Genomic DNA, 23,153 nt, shown 5'->3' on the forward strand with positions numbered 1-23,153 from the left:
CATATAAGATAAATTCAATATCTATCAATTCCTTGAACCGAAGTTAAGTTTATAATTAAAGATCAGACTATCAAACCTTTAATCAAAATCTAACTTCATTAAATTCAACATCTACCTAGAGAACATTTGAGTACAGGACACTCTATTTCAATCTAGAGGAATTCTACACTTCGAGACATTCATTTCTATTTTAACATCAGAAATTGCAGTTTGTTGCACTACTTGTTTTAAGTGAAAATTTGTGTTAAAACTCTTACCACAGATGGGCAGATACCAAGCCTGAGAGCTTCGGAAAGAAATTGCTAAAAAATTATATTGAGATCCACATATTGGTACATTGCTGCGAATGAATAAAAGGCAGCTTGACAACAGCAGCAAAGAGCATGGGATGCATAGTTCAACTAACGAAGAACCTACTGAATTATTCATCATAAATCATTGTTAATGATGTCCCGCATCATTTGTATTGGGATGAGCCCTTCAGTTCTGATAGCATCCTTATTTGGATCTGGACTTATGAAATACAATGTAGGTAGTCCTCGAACCTGAAAGGAGATTATTTCAGTTGTAACAGACACCTTCACAAATTCTTGAAAGACAATAGCACTTAGAAAATATGTGACGAAAGCGAGGAATTCTGATAAATGATAAGTATTCTATGTGATGAAAGCGAGGAATTCTGATAAATGATAAGTATACTCACGGGTGACAGGAGAGAAAACGGAACTCTCTTTAAAATGTCAATAGTATTGAAAGAGAAACAAATTTTGATTCAAGGCAGAATGATGGTAAGAGGTTGTACCTGCATATCATGTGCAAATTCATATTCATCATCTGTGTCCACTTTCACAATAAGTGCATTGTTTTCATACTCTACAGCAAGCTGTCAGATGAAATTGGAATTATACGATAGAATAACTCAAATAACATACTAATCATCAGCCAAGACAGCATATCCTTAAAGCAAAAGATAGTTAGCTCTGATTAGAACAACTTTGACGTTAGCAAAGATAATTTAGTGTGCATAGCAAGATATCACTAAACTCCAAGCAGACTACTTCAAACGGAACTCGACTTACTGATTTTGAGGAGGATTTGTGTTTTGTGTGTGTGAGTGGAGGGGGTGGGATGGGTGGGTGGGTGGGTGGGTAACTGGAATATATTTCATAATAAATACACCAAGATTGTGCCAAAAGTAATTATATTTGGTTGTCTCTTTTTAACAATCATCCAACTTACTAGCCCAAATATCCATGCATAAGGTGAGGCTCTCTTTACACCAAAAGATAAAAGTATAATTTTAAATTAAAAAGATATTTTGATACTTATTGCATCATTCTTATTATTGCGAAACAATCTCCTTTTCTTTACAACGATATCAGCTAAACTTGAATTAGACTGTAGGATCTCCAATCTTGCAATCATGCTAACAGAGGGGAACTTACTCCTTATTCCTATCCAAGAGGATAAACTTATAAAGCCACAGAAGTAATACAATCCTTTGATTACGATTGTCGATTTGTGACACGCAATTTAGGTTAGGTAAATTACGCTAGGACATTACGCCTGTTAACAATATCAAGATTAACGTCAATCTTTTCCCAAATGCTACGATAGGGAAAAATTACTAGACAGCAGACTTTAACTTCACTATTTATAGCTTCTCAATTTACTTAAAACTTATCAACTACAAACTTTTACTGTTAAAGTTTTTGCAAAAATATGGTTACTTGTCAGCTGATAGTATTCCTTCACCACATAGCAGCATTCATCCATTTAACACAAACCCTCTGCTTGTTAACCACTCCAAATATTGATACTAAATAATGGATGATTTGTGCCACCATCAATGTGACATTGTTCAATAAGCAACTAGGAAAATTGAAAATCACTAAAATCTCCATATCTACTCCGTCTGCTTATATCCATTTCTCACATGAACAATAAACATGAACACAAGTTTCTCCAAGCAAGTGAGTTACAGGACATTGAGGATAAAACAAACCATGTGACTATCATAATCACCTGAGATTTATCTCTATCTTTTCAATAATTGAATGTAGACCCTCAGAGTTGCACAAATTTGAGTTGCTATATCTTCAAATACACCATAGCAATGAGCATAAGGTTTCCCTAGAGTTTAAAAGGATTATCCCACCAGTGATTGTCAAATCTCCCTTTTTACAGAGTTATCAGGTCTAACTTACATTATATCATTCACTTTGATAGAAAAATGTCCACTCCTAACTTAGATTTCTCTTTTTAGAAATTCAAGGATAAAATGGGCCCACCCCTCTACCCTTCTCTAGGTTTTCTCATCATATATGGCAACATTGATTTTAGCCATTTAAAACAATTTCTAACCACTACTGCAGCAAAAAGAGACCCCCCTCCCCCAGTATGTAAGCTTCACAAACATAGCATATCCTAAGCACAGATAAACAACAATCACCAGCTTTTAACTACATTAAATCATCAATAACAGATTAAAGAATGCTTAAGACATTTTCATGATCCAGACTTACCATTTCAAGTTCTTGAGCCATCAAAATACAAGGACCACACCATGTGGCATAGAAATCAATAATCAGTGGCACATTCCTTTCTCCCTTTATCAGTTCCTGAATCTCTTTGGCAGACAACTTCTTCTGCAATCCAGTGTAATTAGGGAAAAAAGAATTGGAATTAGCTACCTTGCATAGTGCGCTCATTAAAAAATTAGCAGATAAATTCCTATAAATGAGTGCCCGTCTAGTTCCTTTTTGCTCTTGTTTACCCAATTGCCCAAATTTGGTCAAGAAGATTAGTTTTTGGTTTCCCATCCAGTGTCCGGAGCCCGCATTGGGCACATTCTGGATGACGCTCCATATCTGGGCTCGAACTCGAAACCTCTTATTAAGATAAAAGAGTCTCATCACTGCACCACAACCCGTGTTCGTGGTCAATAAGAATATTGCTGGAGATAATTTATTTTCTTCATTTTGTTTTTCAATTGTAATTGTAATTTCAGCAACACATACTTCCACCTTCCCAAATTGTTATGAACTTTCTAAAGGTTCCCAAGAGACAAACAAACCACCCAATAGCCGAAATTTGGAAATATTAAACTAAAATAGAGAGAAACTAAATGAAATTGAACAACCAATAAATGGTACCCAAGTAGCATGAAAGAACATATATACATATATGTAGAGAATAGAAAGCATAAGCATACCACAAGATAATCCTCCCTGACATATTTGCCAACAGCTGGGGTTATGCAAATGGATTTTCTTGACAGGGTTTGGGTAAAAGATAGTGTAGGAGTTGGACAAGTGTATGAGAAGAATGTGTGATAGGGTTTGGGTTTGAAGGAGAAGTGAGAAGGTGAACAAGTATGGAGTGCCGGAGGATGAAAGGCGAGAGTCGCACTTTGCATTTTTATACCTTTATCTGCTCTGCCGGAGTGACACACAGACTCTGTTTTGGGGTTTAAGGAGCAAGGAGAGATCCAAAATTCCTCCTGGAGGGGTTAAGGAAACAAAAAGAAAGGAAAAGATAAGGTAATAAATAAATACTCTCCCTATTATTTTTACTTGTCAAATTTTAATTTGGCACATATATTAAGAAAATAATAATTGGTATATGAGTTTATCATTTTATCATATTAATTGATAAAGTTTTAAACATATTTACTTAATATATTTTTCAAAGGCATTAACTCCATATTAATAAATTGAGGGTATAATAAAAATAAAAAAAATTGTCATTTCTTAATTTATCAAAAATGATAATTAAAAAAAAAAATCAAATAAGAAAATATTTGACAAGTAAATAAAAATAATGGAGTACAAGAGGAAAATAAAAATTATTTTTTAATTCTAAATTTTCACTGACATATTTAAAACAATAAAATTAAAAAAATACTTTATTTGTTTATTGATTTAATATTTTGTCCTTCCTCGGGACATGATTAAATTGAACCATTAACAAATCTAATACTATAATAACAAAATATATGTATTTCTATTTTTGCCCCTTTTTTTCATTTTGATAGACCAATTTAAAGAGGGGAAAGGCAAAGGGTGTTAGCGGTCCCTAGTAGATGAATATTAAGTTCATCATTTGATCACCCCCTTAGCGGTTCGTACGAAGATAAGTTGTTTATAAACATACAATCTTTCAATATTATTGATTAAGAAAATAAATCGTAGTACCTAAATTTACTACTTATTTCAGTTCGATAATTCAGATATACCAAATGATAATAAATATTTAGAATTCAAGATTGAAACATGTACAGTTGATGGTGGATTAATTTTACTCCTTTTATCTTGTCCATCTATTATGATTGATAAAGGAAGAAGTGATATAGTAAAGTCCTTTAAGATACAATCAGCAAGAAATTAAAATGGAAGTGGTAGTTATTACTAATCTAAATAAAATGTCCTCCATAATTAGGTAGTAGCTGGGTCAAGAAGGATATCACCAAATTAAAGATGATAACAAGGTTATTTCAATTTCCACAGCCAGCTAGAGTATTAATTATTTTGTCATGATGAACTTCTTCCAATTCTCAATGAAGAGTCAACTGATCCTTTGGTAATACTAGCAAAGAGCTTAGCAATCTCAAGCTGAGTGTTGGCAATGATCTCAGTTCTCTTTAGATCCATTTCTCCTCTTTTGGCCTCAGCTTCTGCTCTCATTCTCTCGATGTCTCTCATCGTCTCCATTCGCGCTTGCTCTGACCTTACAACTACTTCAGCTAGCAAACGTATGCTCTCTCCGATCTCCCATCCTTCCACAGCCCTCTTTCGCTTATTCTTTGATCTCAATTTCGACTTGCTCTTGTTGTCGCTGTAGAGTGCTGGCGTGCTGCTGCTATTTGTAGCCGTTGCGTTTTTGTGATCTGCTGCTGCTGCATTGTCCGATAATTTGGCCTCCATTGTGTCTTCCTGGAGACACAATTAGCTAGACAAATTTAATTTCATGCTCCTAATTCATGTAGATAGTGTACAAATTTATAAAGCATGATTTTTATTATTAACTCGGTCTCATTAACCTGCAAGTTAGTTTCGTTATATTTTTGGTTTTTCACTTGCTAGTTCAATATCCCCTTTGGGACTCATACTAAGTCAAATTCATAGCTGGTAAGTCCTAACACTCCATATCAAAGCCGACTTAATACTCATGACTCAAATATAAGACCTCTAGTTAAAAATAAATGGTAACATTGTTATTATTATGTAGAATATGTTTTTTACTATAAACGCTTGTTCATTACTGTACAGTTTTATATGTAAACAATATATTGTTGTATTTTTAATAATAACCGATAGAGTTTCTTCATACACTCGTGTTTTTACATATGGACTTGGTACTATAAAAAGTGTTGGAGCTAACTGAAAAATAATAGTAGTAATTTATCTTTGTCATGTATTCAATTTATACAGTTATTTTGCATTCATATTTGTTATTTTAATCCATATATTTAACTTTAACTAACTTTACAAAAGTATTATTTCATTATCTGATTTTTCTCAATATGTGAAGCGCGGAGAATTTTTCTAGTTGATTAATACCAATATATAGAATGATGTGGCCATTAATATTGTTAGGTCGTTTGTTACTTGGGATAAGAATAATAATATAGATAAATTTTGAAATTAACTTTATCTCATATTTAATTTAAGATATTAGCTAATTTCGTAATTATTCTATTCCACAAATTATACTAAAATTGTGGAATAATCTCATAACAATATCTCAGCCCATAAAATATCCTTAGTTATCTCATCGTACCAAACTACCCTCAAGGAAGTGAGTGTTTCATAGTCCAATCGCTTATGAGTGAGCACTATAAACTATAATGCAAAAATATCAACTACTAAACGATTATATTTTAATACTAATAAAAAAAAAATTAACTCAAGTATATATTCGATTTTCTATTGAATTCACATGCAAAAAGGCGTAAAAGAAAATCAGAACAAAATGGGCAGATCATAATTATTTGAACTTAAGAATTAATTTTCTGTTAATTGAAAACAGTGAAGAACCAAAGTTAGTTAAAATTATTTTTAAAATTAAAACAATCCAATTGAGTAAATATATACTCGACTAACCTTTATTCCTCTGTCAAGACCATTAGAACCATGCGAATTCTGATCACCATTCCCAACAGGCAAAGCCATCGGCGGAGGCGATGGGAGCGGAGGAGGAGGAAGAGTAGCCGGAGGTGGAGGTAGTACTGTTGGCGGCTGTGGTGGTGGTTCCACGGCGTCAATCACACAATTAGTATTAGGCGGTGCAGCCGCCGCCGGCGGAGGCGGAGGAATTAGCGAAGAGGAAGCTGCGGACGCATTATTTCCACGTAACAAAAGGTCAAGGCGAGGATATAGCGGCCACGACGAAGCATCGGCGGCGGTTGCGGATTCCGATCGGTACCTCTTCTTCATAGATTCAATTTTGTTCTTACACTGCGTCTGAGTTTTGGGGGATTTCGTTGAATTGGCACGCGCCGACACGTGCTTGGCCACATCCTCCCAGTCTTGTCCCTTGAGCTTAGCTCTGTTACGGAGTATCCATTTAGCTTCATAAGCTTCGAGAAGACACGAAACTGCTCCTTCACTCCATTCATCCCTCTTCAGTCTATCACTGTTTCCAGTGGCAACATGGTAATTTTGCGGCAGCTTAATTCTCGATGAGAAATCATCTTTATTAGAAATTTCATGATTTTGATTTTGATGATGATGATGATGATTTCCAGCTTCTTTATCCATTTGTATTATCTAATAATCCTCTTTCATATCCAATGAGTTTTACTTAGCCGCTAGCAATATTTGAGACCTGTAAGAAAGACATAGGGGGAAGGGAGAGGGATTAAGTGGTAGAAAGGAGGAGGGGGGAAATGATGGAGGTCAAGCCACTAGAATTAAAGGGAGAAAAAGGTGAAAAAATAGATAATTAATTAGAGTAAGGTTTACAGACCGTTTTTGATTTACGCTAATTGAAAGTTATTGCTTATTAGTTATTATAACATCAAGTTGGAAAAATATTATTATATGTTATGATTGTGAATAAGTAGTTACAACTTACATGGATAGTAATATTGAAATTGATAATAGTGTTGGGTAAAAGAGATGTTGATAAACACATAAAAAAAAATTGCAAGTACTTTCACATAGAAAAAAAAAAGAGCGAATACCAAAACAAAATAAAGACATAATTAAAAGTTATGTTTTAGGAAGAGTGCAAGAGTATATTTGTATGGACTTGTTTTAAGTAAACAAGTTAAAAAAATAAATAGGTGCAGCCCAATTTATTACTTTTTTTTTTGACTTATAAGCTGTTTTCAATTTATAAATTACTTAAAATAAGTCCATCCAAATAAATTTAATTATTTATTTAGGCTTATTTTAAGCACAAAATGACTTTAAGTTGACCAGTCAAATATTAAAAAAAGTTAAAAATAGCTTATAAATAATCTATAAGTCAATCTAAACGTGCTCTAAGAGTGGGTTCAGTCCCACATTAGTGAAGCAATGGACTAATAATTTATTTATATAGATTAGTCTCTCCTCATGAACTAATTTTTGAGGTTGAGTAAGCTCAGATACTACTATCTTTACAAAGAGTGTTACAAAATATATAAATAAGGGTTGTTAGAATGGTAAACAACCTCAAACTGTAACTCTAAGGTTGTGACTTTAAGTTTCTAAGAAACCAAAGCGAAAAAAAGACGGAAGCTCTTAGAGGGATAAAAAATTAATAAAGTATGATGAAATTGTAAGAGGCTAATCAAATCAAAATGACCAACTTATGCTTTGTGACTTATGTTAGCTTTTAGTCAATTATAGTGTTCACCAAACTCGTAGCTAAACCAAAAAGTTTTTATAAATTAATTTGATCAGTTTATAAATTTAACCAAATTTCTTCTTTAATCTAGGATTACAAGCACAATTCTTAGGGTCTGTTTGTATGGTCATATGAAAAGTAACTTATAATTAAAAAGTTAAAAGTGTAGGTGATACCTACTTTTAGCTTTTGACTTATTTTTAAATTTTTGACCTAAAATGAGTTTTTAAAAGCACTTTTTAACTCTTTCAAACACCTCTAAAAAAAAAATTAAAAATTGCTTAAAAAGTCGAAAACACCTACAAAATAAGCTAATCTGGACGGACACTAAATATGTGGGTTAGCTCACACTATGAGTTCATATTCTGCCACAGGCTAATTTTTAAGTGACCAAAAACACCACCATCACCATCACCCCAAAAAAATAAAATTATTCATCGAATTTCAAATTATGCCTCCACAATTTATTTTATTTATTTTAAAAAAAAGTTTCGAGTGGCCTAGTAATAGGAGAGGAAAGTACTTAGCGCAGGATTTTGAACAACTCTTTGTAGTTTCAAAAGGTTGTCAACCTTAGGATTCTTGTGCATTAAGGAGAATCATGGAATTTCATAGTGACATAAGAAAATCTCGTTATTGGATTGTTTAGATATATTGAACGACTTTAGTATCGCAATACCCGAATCAAACTTTAATGCTCGCGTTCGACACCTGTGACTGTTTTTAAAGATTTTTAATGGACGAGGCATATCTTAATCCTCCCATTTAATTACTTTAAAATACTTAATTATTCCCTAAGAATCTCACTGATCACTATAACTACACTTTACATAGGAGAAAAGACAAAGGTAGATACAATAACATTATACCAATGTGCTTTGTACTTGTATACATATTTAATACATAATTTGGTGATCGAAAAAGACAGATGGAAATATGTAAATCCAAGTCTAATTCTCCTTCACTTGGTTTTTAATCATCATATGAACTAAATTAGTTGAACATTTTGTAAAATAATAATAATGGTACTTCAGTTAAAGTCTAAATCGAATTCACAACTTCAAAACTGAAAGTATGGAGTATTTATCATTCGAGCAACTTCTTCTGGTCGAAAATCATCTACTCAGCCTCCCGCTTTTTGATAAACATCTTTTGGTTACTAGTATATTATTGATGAGGAAATAGTATTAAGAGAGAGAAATCTAATCTATAATTTTTAGTTTATTTTAATTTAAAATTAATGCCTATAAGTACTTTTTCAACTTAAACAGATACTATAAAATTACTCAAAAATTATTTTAACTTAAAAAATTTAAAATAAGTCAATCCAGTCCAGTTCATAGTTAACCAACCAAACGATAGGGAGAGAGGGCAAATGTTAACTTTGTCAAATGAGTTAATTATTGTAATCCAACTTTTCTTCCGACTTTTTGTTAGTGTTATCTTTTTAGTGAATATGTATAGTGTTAGTTTTGTGACTTTTGTTTTGTGAAATGTGGTGTTGGGCATATATCTTTTGGCTGTTAGCGTTGATATGAAGCCAACCATGACATCCACCTATAAATTGGTGGTCAGTCACGTGGGACTGTCACCCACTTCATTTTATCAACACTATCCCGTGCTGTATTTGATGGAAAATCTCTTCATTTTTTTACTAACATTAAAAATTAATTCAAAACTAAAACTAAAATTTTTATTTATTCTAAAAGTATTTTTTATTTTTAATAAGTTTTACACCATGAGATAATTGGACCAGTACGATCAAGAGATGTAGTAAAACTGATATAATCGTTTTATCCTTAATAAGAGAGGTGTTGGGTTTGAACTTTTGAAAACAAAGAAATTTCTAATAGAGAGTGTTTCTCTTTTAACAGATTTTATGTGATATCAATATTTTGAAATAAGGTGAGCATGACTTTCATGATAAACAAGATAAAGAAGGTGAGGTTGAGATGATTAGGACATATCAAGACGAGATGTACAAATGCCTCAATAAGAAAGCATAAGAGGTTGACTACGTGGGTTTGAGGAGAAGTAGAAATAAGTTTAAGAAGTATTGAGGAGAGGACTATGTGGGTTTGAGGAGAAGTAGAAATAAGTTTAAGAAGTATTGAGGAGAGGTAGAAGTAGGCATAAGAAGTATGGAGGAGAGGTGATTAGATAAGACATAACACACTTGCGGTTTATCGAGGACATGACCATAAGAGGGTGTGCGAAGATCGAGGATTAGGATAGAAAATTAATAGGTAATCAAGAATTATATAGTTTATTTTTTCAGTATATTTATTATTACTCTCTTGATTAAGTCGAAGGTCTATCGAAAATAGTTTATCTACCTTCACAAGATAGGGGTAAGACTGCGTAAACGCTACTCTTCTCAGACTTCATTTGTGGGACTAAACTAGATATGTTATTATTATTGTATGTGATGTGAATTCAAATCAATAGAATCACTATATATATGCACGAAATGATTATACCAAATAAATATTGGACCAGTAAAATAACAAGTACCGAATATAACCTGTCGTTCTTTTTCTTTTATAATTTTTTGTGAAATGAGATGATCTCACTTTATAGTATTGGAGTATCAATGAGCACTTGACAAAGCATATTACCATCCACTTAAGAGATGCAAAGATTCATTAACTTTGGAAAAGCATTTGTAACTATTTCAGGTACGTGCCGTGTTTAAAATTAACTGTTGTTATTTTCTACCTTCAATAATGTTATGGTAAAGATGAAATATATAGCATAAACCAAGCAAAAAGCACTGTAAACTAAACTGGTACAGTGATATTAAAAAGAAAGTTGGTATCCAATGCATTAATCTCTTAGAAAACTTTTGAGGAACAATCTATAGAATAATAGGAAAAGATTATTATGTAATGAGCTCTAACAGAATTCAGGTTTGATATCCCTTTCTTTTATTTTTTTCCTTTTAAAAGTTCCCTTTTATGATGGATTTTCATTTGTTTTGCCCACTAGACAATGCGCTATCGTCATTCCAACTTATTAGCTGCTCCTTTTTTACTTTTAGGCGTTTCCACTCACCTTTTCCCCTATTCTCCACATATTTGCCAACTTTTCACTTACACGTGAGGACTGACTATCAACCCAAAGATATTATGTGGGCGGGGAAGATCTTTTCTCCATCAAAGCCTTGCCTTATAGCTAACATTTGAGTTTCTTTATTATAGTGCTTGTCCGATTAGGTTTGTCTCTTTTTGAATTGGTACACTATTTAAGTAAAATGTGAAAATATTACTACTGTACATGTCTGTCACTGGAAGAATGGATTCTGAAACAAGTCAAGATAGTATGGTATACAAGTCTGGACAACGGAGTAGAAGATTAAAATGGAGTTCTGATAAGTTGGAGAGGAGGAGGGGGTCAAAGCCTTCCCTTACCTAATAACGTCTTAATCTACGAATAATAAATAGAATTTTCTAGCCGAGTAGGTGATCACGCACAAGTCGGCACTTCTGTCTAACAGCACAGAGCATGTTAAAGGGAAGAAAAAACGCATCTAGAAAATGTAATAGAGCCAAAAACGAACAGAGAAAAGTCAGGGCAAGGGTTACTACAATGGAATCTAAACCCATGGCTTACACTACAGTTAGTCCGCGTAAAATAAATCAACATAACTGAAATCTCTCTTGTACAAGTGGCAACCATCTAACACCCTATTGACAAAAACTAGAGGAAAAGCTAACTGGAAGAGTTTCCAAACTCAACTAGTCTAGCGTCAACAACTAGTATAGGAAACTCATTTGAATAGGACTTTTTTGCACCTGATCAGAAAACAGAAACAAATAGAGGCAACCTAATATCTTCTGAACTACTTTTTTAGCATGAGGATTAAGTGATAAAAACTCGTAAAAAATTACTCTAATATAACTTTTATGTCCAAGGAAAGGAAAGAGGTATAGGCTCAATACTCACTAACCTCTTTCCTCCTCCCCCCCTACCCAACCTAATATCTTCTAGTTTCACCGCACACCCACGGCAATGGATAGGGGAAGAGAAGAAAAAAGGAGGCTCAAATAACATGCAAAAGCAGACATGGCTCCAACATTGGATGCACCAAAGAGCATTTCTTCAAGGTTACGAGGTACAAATGCATTTTAAATTAACAGAATTATGAATAATCTGCAAAATATGTGTTTCGTATAGAAAACTAGTCCCACATATAACAGTACAGAGTCTACATACAACTTACCTCTTCGTACACTTATAGCGACAAATCAAGTATTGTGTCTATGTAGAACTGTCTCTTGTTATGAATGTTAAACATATTAACATGGAAGGGAAAGGTATATGGGATGTTCATTCAACAACACAAACACAATCTCTCTCTCTCTCTCTCATAGAGCAAACAAGAAAAAGATTGCAAAGAAGGAACAACAAATATTCGAAGCGTATCTTCTTTCTCATTTGCCAGCCTCGAGAAAACGACTGAGACAAATTCCTTAAAAAACAAACTACATGCACCAAAAAGCATTTCGGAGTTGCCTAGTTTATAAATTGGCAATTTGTTAACTTATAGTCAATGCATTTTGAGCAACTAAATCTCAATTTTTCTACAAATGGACAAGGCTAGTAGACGGTGATGGAACCTTGGCTGAGACCAATACAAACATTAGGTACCTCATTTTTCTATAAGGGAAGGACAGCGAAAGACAACTAGTTAGTATCTTACAAATTCAAGAAATACTGAGAATATGAACATGAATGTATGGCAATGATGAACTCTATAAGCTCCAAATTGCTAGAGAAGCAACTTCAAGATTGTGCGATGGTGCTTAAAGGTTTCACCTCAAGTTAAATTTGCTACTTACAAACTAAAGACTACCTAAAGGTATTCAATCTATACTGAAAGTCGGAACTTAAGCAAAACAAGTAGCTGTAAAGCTAGTCAGATATTTACCGATAAAGATCTTGAGGTACTCATTTTCATACCTTTGATATTCCTGGAGCAGTTCTCACACTTTCTCCAGATGAAGCAACTAACCACATAAGAGATAATGGCTTCCGGAGAAGCTGAGTGCGATTATTAATTCTTTCTTAAGCTTCACCAATTTTTCTCAGTTTTTGAACTTCTAAGTTGCTGTCTACACTGTTTTCCACTTCCCTTGCAGAACTTATCCACCACTACATAGTGGGGTTTAGTTGTTTAGAATGCAGAAACCAACCCAAACTAACTACTTTTAATAGGATTAGTATTCTTCAATGATTCTTTATCTTTCTCCTACTCCAATTCATATCCTTCCAAATTTTAAGGTTACCACATTTTTATCTAATTTCCTCAGTAGTATTTATAGCCCTCAGTACCTCTTTAGCTGACAACATTTTGAGCAGGAGCCTCGCACATGGAGATTGTAGCATGTGCTGCTGCCACATCACGGACTGCACAACCTCCACACTGGAAGGTTAATGCTCTGCAGCATCACCCTCAGAGGCTTAGCCCTTAGCCATTCATTGTAGCAGCGAGCGGCCGGGGGGGGGGGGGGGGGGGGGGGGGGGTTCTGTGCATGTATGCATCCAACAGGATAGTCCTGCTACAACTACATAGCATCTTTCTCCCAGGATACAAAGGGTTTTTTCTCCTGTGGAATCATCAGGAAACAACCGGATATAATTTAAGCTTAACAAAGAGATAAAATGAGAAGAAGAAAGTAAGTCCATCTCTCATGTGTTTTAAATGAAAGGAAAAGCTTAATTGATATGCTAGGCTAAGTGAACATCGGTGTAACATTCATGAGGAGAGAAAGGAGGAAATGGAGAAGGGGAAGTTTTTTGGACATAGTTCATTGCTTTGAGGTAACACTAAGTCAATGAAACGGAGAACAACCAAATCAAATTCAACTTAGTCACTCTCTCATGTCAATTTTAAAACAATTTTAAAGCAGAAAAGAACAAATTAAACTCAACTTCGTAAAATTGGATTTGCACAAAGTTCCACATTTACTCGTGCGGCCATGTGGCAGAGAGAGGAGATCACGTTTTGTAATTGTCTGTCCATTCATCTGCTCTAACCTACTACTTTTCAAGTTGTCACAAGTTCAAAAATATGTTCCCGTTCATAAACATAATGTGGGAGTTGTGCCCAAAACAATGTGGAATCACTGCCCTCCATCCCATAAGTTTATGTTTTATTCATCTGAAAGCACCATACTGATTGAAGGGAAAAAATGAAAATCGACAAATTGAACAACTAACATTTGAAATAAGAATGACCGTATATTTCAAAAGCTAAAGAGAAAAAAAAAATGGAAGTTGTTGGGTTTAGACATGTAGTTGTACAGCCTTTGAATCTAATGTATTTTGTGCTGTGCATAATAAATCATGAGTTAAACCTATTAAAGTTACACATTGATGAACCAACAAACTACTGCTATCAGTTATGAAGGAGAGTGAAATGGCACACATAAGAATGGGCAAACCATCTTGCATGTATAGTTATTCAGGTCACTTGTAGTGAAGTCCATACTCAATTGACTAAACTAATCTCTGCTCTCCGGGGTTTCACCCACGGGCAATAACTTCATCATCAACCAGATAATGCAGTGGCCCTTTTAACAATATCCAGCCACTGCAATACATTAGAAATAGGAAAACCCAAATCCAAATCAAGTGGCTATTCAATTTGTTTTTGTTAGTATTCAATCCAACCTAATTCTTACAACCACATTAATGCATTTTCACACCCCATTTACTGTTATTATAGCACAAAGAGTACAAACACAATATCTAAAAGAGAGGTATCTATACAAACATAACCAAAGAGATATATTTGACATACTCATAATGAGTGGTTTGATAAGTAGTCCATCTGCTCCTCTTGAAACGTACCAGAACTCGCATCAAGTATTTTCAACAACGCCATTGCCTTGCTCTTCCCTTTATCCGTTCCATTTTCTGCCACTTCAATAATCCCATCCACTGCCCCCAAAACTATGTCACGAATACTATTGACTGTTTCTTCTCCGCCACATTGCACCAAATTCAGCAACGCTGAAACCGCGTTCTCTTTAGTTCGACTGCTTGATCCAGTGGAACTATCCAACATATCCACCAATACCCCAACCCCTGAAATCTTCCTAAACGCCTCCCAGCTCTCCTCACAACCAGCAATTTGAGCAATCACCGCAGTAACATCCTCCAATATCCCGGCTCTACCGTCATTACACAGCAACGAAAACAACGGAGGTACAGCCCCCAGCTCGATAATGTGAACGCGATTCAGCGGGTAAAGCGCAATACCAAAAAGTGCTTTGAGCGCATCTTTTACAGTTCTAGAATCTGAATTAGGGTTCTTAATTATGTCTATAAGACCAAAAAGGATATCACGCTTGTGGCCAATGATAGACCGATAAGACTCGACCGTCAATAAGCTGAAGATGGTGGCAGCGGCGCACTGAGCGACGGAAGGGGAAGAAGGGTTCCGGAGAGCGTGAGAGAGAGCATCAAGGAGCCCCCGCGTAGACATCAGCAAGTCTTTGTGAGAAATTGAGAGGTTATGCAACGTCGCAGTTGCGTTCTCCTGAGATAATTTATTCGACGAGTAGAGCGATTCCGACAAATACGGAACCGCACCGGCGTCGGCGATCAACGGTCTGCTGTCGGAATCGTTCTTTGAAATCAATCTCAGCTCACAAATTGCTTCGGTTCGTATCTGTTCCGATACGGAACTCAGCTTCGTAACGAGGTTCTTCACCGCTCTTCGTTTGACCTCCATTTCCAATGATTTTTCCTAGGGCAAATTCAGCATTACTATTCGTTGAACTAATCACAAATTCCTTTTATATAGTGGATGTACATACATACACCATTGTTGACTTTCCAAATTATTAAACAAATAAAAGATAGAAAATTACTACCATTTGAACTTTTTAAAACCTTTTAATGAAAAAAATTGTGACATTCGGTGGAATTGGTAAACTTTATATGATGTAAAAACAAGGCAATAGCCAATAAGGCTTTGAGGTGAACTCAGGTAAATTGTGACACTGAATATTGTTGTAGTAATATCTCTTTGTAAATTATTTACAGAAATGTATTTTGAAATCATTGATAGTAAGTTTGAACTAAGAGTTTGGAGTTGTTCCTATCATTTGAAAAATCTTTTGCTCATATCCAACATTTGATTTTCTCCATGAAAAGATAGTGGGTCACGGTGGCTGGATAAGAAACAATATGGGGACATTGGGAATTATGGAGAGGCACAAGGAAGGTATGAAACTAGAAGGAAAATTATATGTTAGGAGCAAACATGTGCTATATATTATACTATATAATTATACTTTAACAAAATTATATTTTAGAAAAAATATATAATTAGACATACTTCACTGTCATAGCTATACTTTTAAAATATTATGTATCTTATCACTAATTAAGAATTTTCTATCATTTATTGAGAAAGATACATTTAGATATATGTATTTTTGCTACCAAATACACTAAAATAGGGATGGAGGCGAGCAAGATTCGTTATGTATCCCAGATACATTGGAGAGTGGCAAGCGAGATGGGGGAGAGGCGAGGGAGCGGAGCGAAATTTGTTATGTATCCTAGATACTGTACATCTAGAACAAATTATACCTAAATTTGACCTCGAGATACATGTATCTGAACATATTTAGACACACTAAAATATGGTAGAATACATAATATTGTAAACTAGAGTGTATCTAACTAATTGGATCCTAAACTAATGGGATTTATATAAATTTCCTTACATTTTATAGTTATAGTTCACCTTTTGTACATCTCTCCTTTTCTTTCAGTCTCTTTTGCCTTTTTTTTTGCTTCTCTCCCTCTCTCTTTCTCGCCTCTCTCTCCCTTTCTCGGCCCTGTCCCTAAACATTTCATTTCTTCTACCAATGAAAGATAAATGACTTTTCATTTTAATTTAATTTGGTTCCCCACATTCTCAATTCTTATTTCTCATTCACACTTCACTTAAAACCAACAGATAACTTCTGAATTTTTTGACTTATTGAGACGAATGGATATAATTAAATGAGATGACACACGTTTTTGTGATTAACTTAACCGCCTCAACCCACAAAAAAAATAATCAAAATATGAACTGAAACACTTAGGGCCTGTTTGGAAAACCACCATGTACTTGAGATTTGATGTAATTGGGTGTAATTACATTTTTTAGCATATTTGGTAAATCAAGTAATTACTTGGTAAGAGAGGAATTAGGTGTAATTGAAGGGGAGTAATTACACTCTTGAATTCCCAAGGAAGGGTAAGGATTTGATGTAATTACACCATGTAATTACATGAAACTTTTAAAAATTCTTCTTTTATTTATATTTATATTTTTTTCATTTTAATTTATAAAATATTTTTATTTTTTATAAAAATATTTTTATTATTCTAATATTTTCTAAACATTTATTTTTTATTTTTTATTCAAAACTTATAACACTTTCAACAAGAATAGTGTATAAAGGCTGCACAACGTGTAATTTTTATTCAAAACTTATACGTAACACTTTCAACACGAATAGTGTATAAAAGCTACACAACGTGTTACCATTTGGTAATATCACGTGCCCTTATATACTTGTTTGTTTGTTTAACATGATTCTCTTCATCAGTTACCTACTCTTTGGAACAACCAAAACTTGTCCTATTTTATTTATTTATTCAATATATATATTTTATTTCAATTATTATTATTATTAAAATTAAAATGGCAAAAATTAAAATAAAATAAAATGGGAATAAGTGTAGTAGTTTAATACAACCAACCCTGAAAATTGCCTATATATATTTTTTATTATTATTATTATTTATATTTCATTTCCTTCTCATTCTCGACCTTTATTTTTTCAGGTGATTTCATTCAATTTTTCATATTATTTATTTATTTATTTATTATTTTATTATTTTATTTGCATAATTTTATTAGTATTTTACTTTTTAAATTAAAGTAGAATTCATTATTAAATAAGGTTATACACTTACGTTTTTTTTAAATCATACTTATATACGCTGTGTTGAAATTTGATATATGAGTATTATGTTAAATTTTTTGTTTTGAATTTAAAATTTATGTCATATTTTCAATGTATTGACTTATATTTCACATTGCCATTTAGGAGTATTTTTTAGTTAAACTTGATAAATTATCTTTTTATCAAATGTTTTAATAATTTTATGACATTATATTTATAATATTAACATTTCTGTCAAACATACATTTCATGATGTTCATAAATATCTTATAATTTTACTTTTTTATGATAAAATTAATTAAAATATACTAATTTTAAAAATATAAATAAATTTATTTTATAATATTAGTTAAAAACATATGTTTATTAATTAATATATATCTTAAATATTTAATTTAATATCATTTATAAAAATCCTTATTTATCTAATATAATTTTTAAATTTTAAATAATTAATTTTTATTTTTAAATTTTAATATAACATTATAATTACATTTGTGCAATCAAAAAATACACATAACAAATTTGTCATTATAATTATCATCCTAATAAATACACTAATTCCAATTAGTAAGTGGCTTTCCAAACATAACCCTAATATGAAAGAGAGAGAGTATTCAATTATATTCATTAGTCCTGTCCAAATAAATTCTAGCAGGATTGGTAATTGGAAATGAAGGGACCAGTAATCATTTTATGTTTTTTTCCATTGAAGGTGAGGAAACCAGTAAAGAAGTATCTAGAAACAGGAGCATTACTTTCAACCCGTGACACATAAAATCCAAAAAAAAAAAAACGAAAATGCACAGACCGACAATATAAAAGTACCAAACCTCTAATAATTCATTCCCGAAACTCAAAAAAAAACATAAAAATAAAATAAGGTCCCATCAAATGATGATATTGATCAAGTTTAATTAAGAAAAATCCAAAACCCAATTAAGTAGCTTTTGTTATCAGCTACAGGTTTCACGAGCAACGCCAACTCTAGAATTTGGGACGTCAAAGAGGATCCGATGATTTTGCTGCTGCCAGCTGGCGATAACGTTGAGTACAGAGTTCACTGGATCTGCAGGGGAAGCAGCCATTGCTAAGCAAGTGGTGCTGCTTGAGCTGCTTTTTATTAGGAAGTTGTCTTGCGGCAGCGTCACGTTCATTCCGGCGAACATCAGCGTTATTGTCGGAATCGTTATAGGTACAGTGTAGCAGGTGTCGAATCCGCCAAGTGATGTCACCGTCGTGTTCCTCCCTATTCTCCTCCGGAACTCATTCCTCACCGCTGTGTAAGCTGGCTCAACTAGCCTCGTGAACACCGTGCCTGTCAATTCCCCCAAAAAATAAAAATTAGTACAATTTATTGATTCACTATCAACTAGCAACAAGTAATAATTAAATTTTTGATTACCGGAATCAATTATTGTGCCGGCACCGGTGTTAGAGTTGAAAGCCAATGCACTGGGAGGGATATCGACGATTCGCTTGCCGACTTTAACTCCGACCAAATTGACATAGTAAAAGGATGATCTCCTTGGGTTTCTTAGCAATGGTGTGGTTTTAATTCTATTGGGCTGGCCATTTGGGCCTAACCTAAGTGTGCCAGAAAAGTTGGGAGACTTGTAACTGGGCAAACAATAGGAGAATGTGGACTTGTAGAGGCTGTCGGATTGGGATATAAATGATAATAGGCCACGGCCCAAAGCTAATAGCCCCTGAGGTGGAGCGGAGCTACCCGTGGCCTTTTTTACACAACCAAATAAAAATTCGGGTATCGGATCGGTGGCGAGTGCCAATTTTTCTTGTGAAAGGGTTCCACCTATGCTCGAACCGCCGTAGGTTAGGTTGAAGGTGCAAGTGGCTGCATCGCAGCCCCGTGTTGGTACCTGACGAAATATTTTTAATAATTAACATTACAATCCTGATTCACTGTCTAAACTTTCATATTATAATGCTCAAAAGAAAGAGTCTTTGACCAAATAATGTGACGAAGGTCACGGGCCGGATAACATTGCGGCTGATTGCATTGTTACCGACAAATGCCAGGACGGTACAAACAACTTTTCAGGCCTCACGCGCCGTATCAAGCACGTGACATACTTTGTCAATAATTACAAGTTTAACAAGATCTTTAAAGAATGATTAGCTGTATCTAATTTCTACCTATTTTTTCGGTTTTTGCTCTTCGATCGTACTAGTAACATGGCAGCATTTCTAAAATCATGTACTTTTTAAGTCTGAATCAATTAATGTTAAAACACAGTTTAAACCTATTTTCAAAAAATCAATGCATTTAGTAAAGAAACTGAGCTAGCTAAGCTTATTTGATCGGAACACTATCTTCTCATGAGATATCTGAAAAATGATAGATTATGACTACTTCTATTGTCATCTAAAAATAAAATTATTTTCAAAATAGAAAGGAAGAACTTATTTGACTCAAGTAGAATCATCAAATTGAAATCAGTGGAAAGCAAAACTTTCATGTTATCGATAGGAACTTATCCAAGCATAACAAATATGTGGTTGATATTCCATGGTAGAAGAAATGTACCAACAAGATTTAAAGTTACAACTACTAAATCTACTTATTCTGTTACCACTACTACAATATAATTTATGTCTCCCCTGTTTAGTCTTATTCTGCTCTGTTACAATTTATGTCTTTTCTTTAGTCTTGTTTCAAAATGAATGTAATTTTCTATGTAATAACTTTCTATTCCTAACATACGGCCATGACATATTTAATATTACACATCAAAGATTTTCTTCATTTTCGTGCTAAGTCAAATGAAAACACAAAGTAATCCTGTATGTGTTGCATAAATGTTACTCTTATTGACACTTTTTCTGTTTAATTTGTTATGACAAGAATGATACATCTCAAAACTTTATTAATTAATAACCTTTCTAAACACTAAAATTTGTTTAAGACTAATCTATCAATTTCATCACGTGCATCTTTAAGACTAAAACACTTTTGCTATACCCAAAAGTCTCTGGTTCTTTCTTTTAACTTGGAAATGAGAAGAAGAGGATAAAGTGTACAGACTACAAAATTAAAAGTATGTACATTGTATATAGTTCAAGATCACAAGATTCAATTTTTTTTTGCAGAAGTAGTAAGAGAGTATAATAATCTTACTTCCTCCATTTCAATTTATTTGTATAGCTTTCTTTCTTTAGTCTATTTTGAAAGAAAACAAATCTTAAAATTTCAAATTTACATTTGTCATGTTTAAGATCACAAAATTAAAAGTCATTTAGATACATTTAATGTACTTTAGCTTAAGACCACAATATTCAAAAGTATTCTATACTTCGTTAAACTCCGTACCAAATCAAAATCAAACAAATTATAACAACGGGAGAGTAGTACTAAATAATTACCAGGCTGCATGAGGCACGTTCACAGCTGACATTGCTGAAAGTGGTGGACTTGTCATAGGCAAAAACAGTAGATGAGCAACCAACACACCCACCACAAGGGAACCAAGAAAGATCATTACTATTATCCAAAGCCACCATCAAAGTCTGAGGTGGTGTCCCAATTTTAGCCTTCACAATATATGTTGGAGTCTGTAGAATTTGTCTACCAGAAGCTATAGGGACAAAAGATCTACCAGCAACAAGGCTAGCCAAGAACTGTAGCCTGTTTGTGTCCTTATTTTGCATTTGGAGAACACTGTCCACCCATGATGTTGAGTGTTCATTTTGTTGTTGTTTAAGAGGAGAACAAGGGCTGTTTACATGTAGGACTTGTAGTGTTGATGAGTCTTTGTTGTCTTGGTGAAACTTAGCACATTTGGGGTTGGCTAATCCACCTTGGGCTAGGCTCAAAATTAAGAGAAGGGATAATGAGAGAATAATATTGAAAGAAGAGCCCTCCATTTGTTTTTTTTTTGTTTTTTTTTGTTTTGGGTTTTGGTGTGGTTTAAGGGTGTTTACCTACCTCTATATATAGTGGAGGAAGGGGTGCACTTTGCTTTTGATTTATTTTGAGTTTGATCTTGTGTGATTTTTTAAAATTAATTTAAATTTACACTTTTAGTCCTTCTACTTTTGAATCTTCACAAATTTAGAGCTTATTTAGATGAATTTATTTTAAGTAACTTATAAGTTGAAAATTGATTATAAGTTAAAAAAAAAAAGTAGATGCAACCCAATTTATTTTTTTATAAGTTGTTTAAAATAAGTCCATCCAAACAAACTCAATTATTTATTGGGGCTTATTTTAAGCACAAAATGACTTTAAGTTGGTTAGTCAAACACTCAAAAAAGTTGAAAACAACTTATAAGTAACTTATAAGTTAATCCAAACGAGCTCTTAATTGATATTGATTTTTTATTGTGTTAGAATTGTATTTGTAAGTATTTGGGAATAGAGTACTAAAATTAAGCTAAATATATTATACATGCTCTCCTATATATAAAAGGGGATAAAAATATATTTATTTTAGTTAATTCAAGGTTAAATACACTTTATGAAATATTACTAGGACCAAAATTATAAGAGTTGACATAATTGAAGGATCAAAAATGTAATTACTCATGTCATTTGGGAAAATATCAAGATGGAAGATTTTTTTTTATATGGGAATTACACCATGAAGCACATACAATCCAATTGTATGCATAGTGCATAGGGGGTATTATTAAATTTTTAAACTTAAAATGATATCTGATCATATTTTTCGTGAAGAATATAAATTTTTAAAAGTTGAAATTATATTTGATCATACTTTTTATAAAGAATATATATTTTTAAAGTTGAAATTATAGTTAATTATATTATTTTTTTAAAGAATATTTAAAATTTGAAGGTAATTTTTCTAATTATGATGTAGACTTTGAATTTTGATTTCACTTTTCTTTCCTTGTTAGAACATGGAATCATGGATGGGAGAGTGAAGTGCAGGGTAGGGAGTGAGTGTGTGGTGTGTAGTTTGATACAGACTGTATTCCATTTACTTATCATGTCATGCCCCTCTACTATCTGTTCTCCACATAAAATAAATAAATAAATAAATAAATTATTATTTTTTATTCAATTTTTTTTTGTACTCAATTAAAATTTGTCTTCTATTGACGACCAATGGAATATGCAACCATGGACATACATTAAGCAACAAGCTTAGTAAATATTAGTACTTAGTTTTTTTGTTTTTTTTTTAACATTCTATCTAATTTGTCTATTTCCTCCAAACATCTAATCAAGTTCTTATAATGCCATGCATAAATTAACAACAGCACTTGTTGGTCAAAATCAGATTTGCTTTTGACCAGATCGTGTTTTTTTGTCTTAAATATATTGCTACTAATTAGTACTCTTTTGTAACCTTT

The 23,153-nt window shown here is 33.2% G+C and overlaps 4 protein-coding genes across 4 annotated transcripts; all 4 read right to left on the minus strand.

The window, feature by feature from the left end:
- Positions 1-294: 294 nt before the first annotated feature.
- On the minus strand, positions 295-3,526 carry LOC129884713 (thioredoxin-like protein CITRX, chloroplastic). Its single transcript, XM_055958999.1, has 4 exons — positions 3,215-3,526; positions 2,526-2,648; positions 803-883; positions 295-545 (listed from the first exon to the last, which is right to left on the minus strand). Exons 1-4 carry the CDS (start codon positions 3,416-3,418, stop codon positions 429-431), a joined length of 525 nt encoding a protein of 174 aa, XP_055814974.1. The 5' UTR covers positions 3,419-3,526; the 3' UTR covers positions 295-428.
- Positions 3,527-4,291: 765 nt separating this feature from the next.
- Positions 4,292-6,975, minus strand: LOC129886404 (trihelix transcription factor ASIL2). The gene is made up of 2 exons (XM_055961074.1): positions 6,105-6,975; positions 4,292-4,934 (listed from the first exon to the last, which is right to left on the minus strand). The coding sequence occupies exons 1-2, from the start codon at positions 6,759-6,761 to the stop codon at positions 4,533-4,535; spliced, it is 1,059 nt and encodes a 352-aa protein (XP_055817049.1). The 5' UTR covers positions 6,762-6,975; the 3' UTR covers positions 4,292-4,532.
- A 7,407-nt stretch (positions 6,976-14,382) lies between these two features.
- Positions 14,383-16,060, minus strand: LOC129886405 (U-box domain-containing protein 11). The gene has a single exon (XM_055961076.1). It carries the CDS (start codon positions 15,575-15,577, stop codon positions 14,642-14,644), a length of 936 nt encoding a protein of 311 aa, XP_055817051.1. The 5' UTR covers positions 15,578-16,060; the 3' UTR covers positions 14,383-14,641.
- A 2,436-nt stretch (positions 16,061-18,496) lies between these two features.
- On the minus strand, positions 18,497-21,749 carry LOC129886406 (aspartyl protease AED3-like). The gene is made up of 3 exons (XM_055961077.1): positions 21,201-21,749; positions 19,222-19,696; positions 18,497-19,134 (listed from the first exon to the last, which is right to left on the minus strand). The coding sequence occupies exons 1-3, from the start codon at positions 21,699-21,701 to the stop codon at positions 18,773-18,775; spliced, it is 1,338 nt and encodes a 445-aa protein (XP_055817052.1). The 5' UTR covers positions 21,702-21,749; the 3' UTR covers positions 18,497-18,772.
- Positions 21,750-23,153: the final 1,404 nt, after the last annotated feature.

This window comes from Solanum dulcamara, chromosome 4 (assembly GCF_947179165.1).
Source record: "Solanum dulcamara chromosome 4, daSolDulc1.2, whole genome shotgun sequence".
NCBI classification, from domain to species: Eukaryota; Viridiplantae; Streptophyta; class Magnoliopsida; order Solanales; family Solanaceae; genus Solanum; species Solanum dulcamara.

Excerpts from the sequence above, each read along its gene's own strand:
- LOC129886404 (XM_055961074.1), bottom strand. The coding sequence starts at position 6,761 with ATGGATAAAGAAGCTGGAAATCATCATCATCATCATCAAAATCAAAAT. Across the intron at positions 4,935-6,104 it reads GTCTTGACAGAGGAATAAAG|GAAGACACAATGGAGGCCAA; the intron begins GTTAGTCGAGTA and ends TTGTGTCTCCAG.
- LOC129884713 (XM_055958999.1), bottom strand. The coding sequence starts at position 3,418 with ATGCAAAGTGCGACTCTCGCCTTTCATCCTCCGGCACTCCATACTTGT. Across the intron at positions 2,649-3,214 it reads TCAGGGAGGATTATCTTGTG|AAGAAGTTGTCTGCCAAAGA; the intron begins GTATGCTTATGC and ends ACTGGATTGCAG. Across the intron at positions 884-2,525 it reads TGGCTCAAGAACTTGAAATG|CTTGCTGTAGAGTATGAAAA; the intron begins GTAAGTCTGGAT and ends TTCATCTGACAG.
- LOC129886406 (XM_055961077.1), bottom strand. The coding sequence starts at position 21,701 with ATGGAGGGCTCTTCTTTCAATATTATTCTCTCATTATCCCTTCTCTTA. Across the intron at positions 19,697-21,200 it reads AACGTGCCTCATGCAGCCTG|GTACCAACACGGGGCTGCGA; the intron begins GTAATTATTTAG and ends ATATTTCGTCAG. Across the intron at positions 19,135-19,221 it reads CGGCACAATAATTGATTCCG|GCACGGTGTTCACGAGGCTA; the intron begins GTAATCAAAAAT and ends GGGAATTGACAG.
- LOC129886405 (XM_055961076.1), bottom strand. The coding sequence starts at position 15,577 with ATGGAGGTCAAACGAAGAGCGGTGAAGAACCTCGTTACGAAGCTGAGT.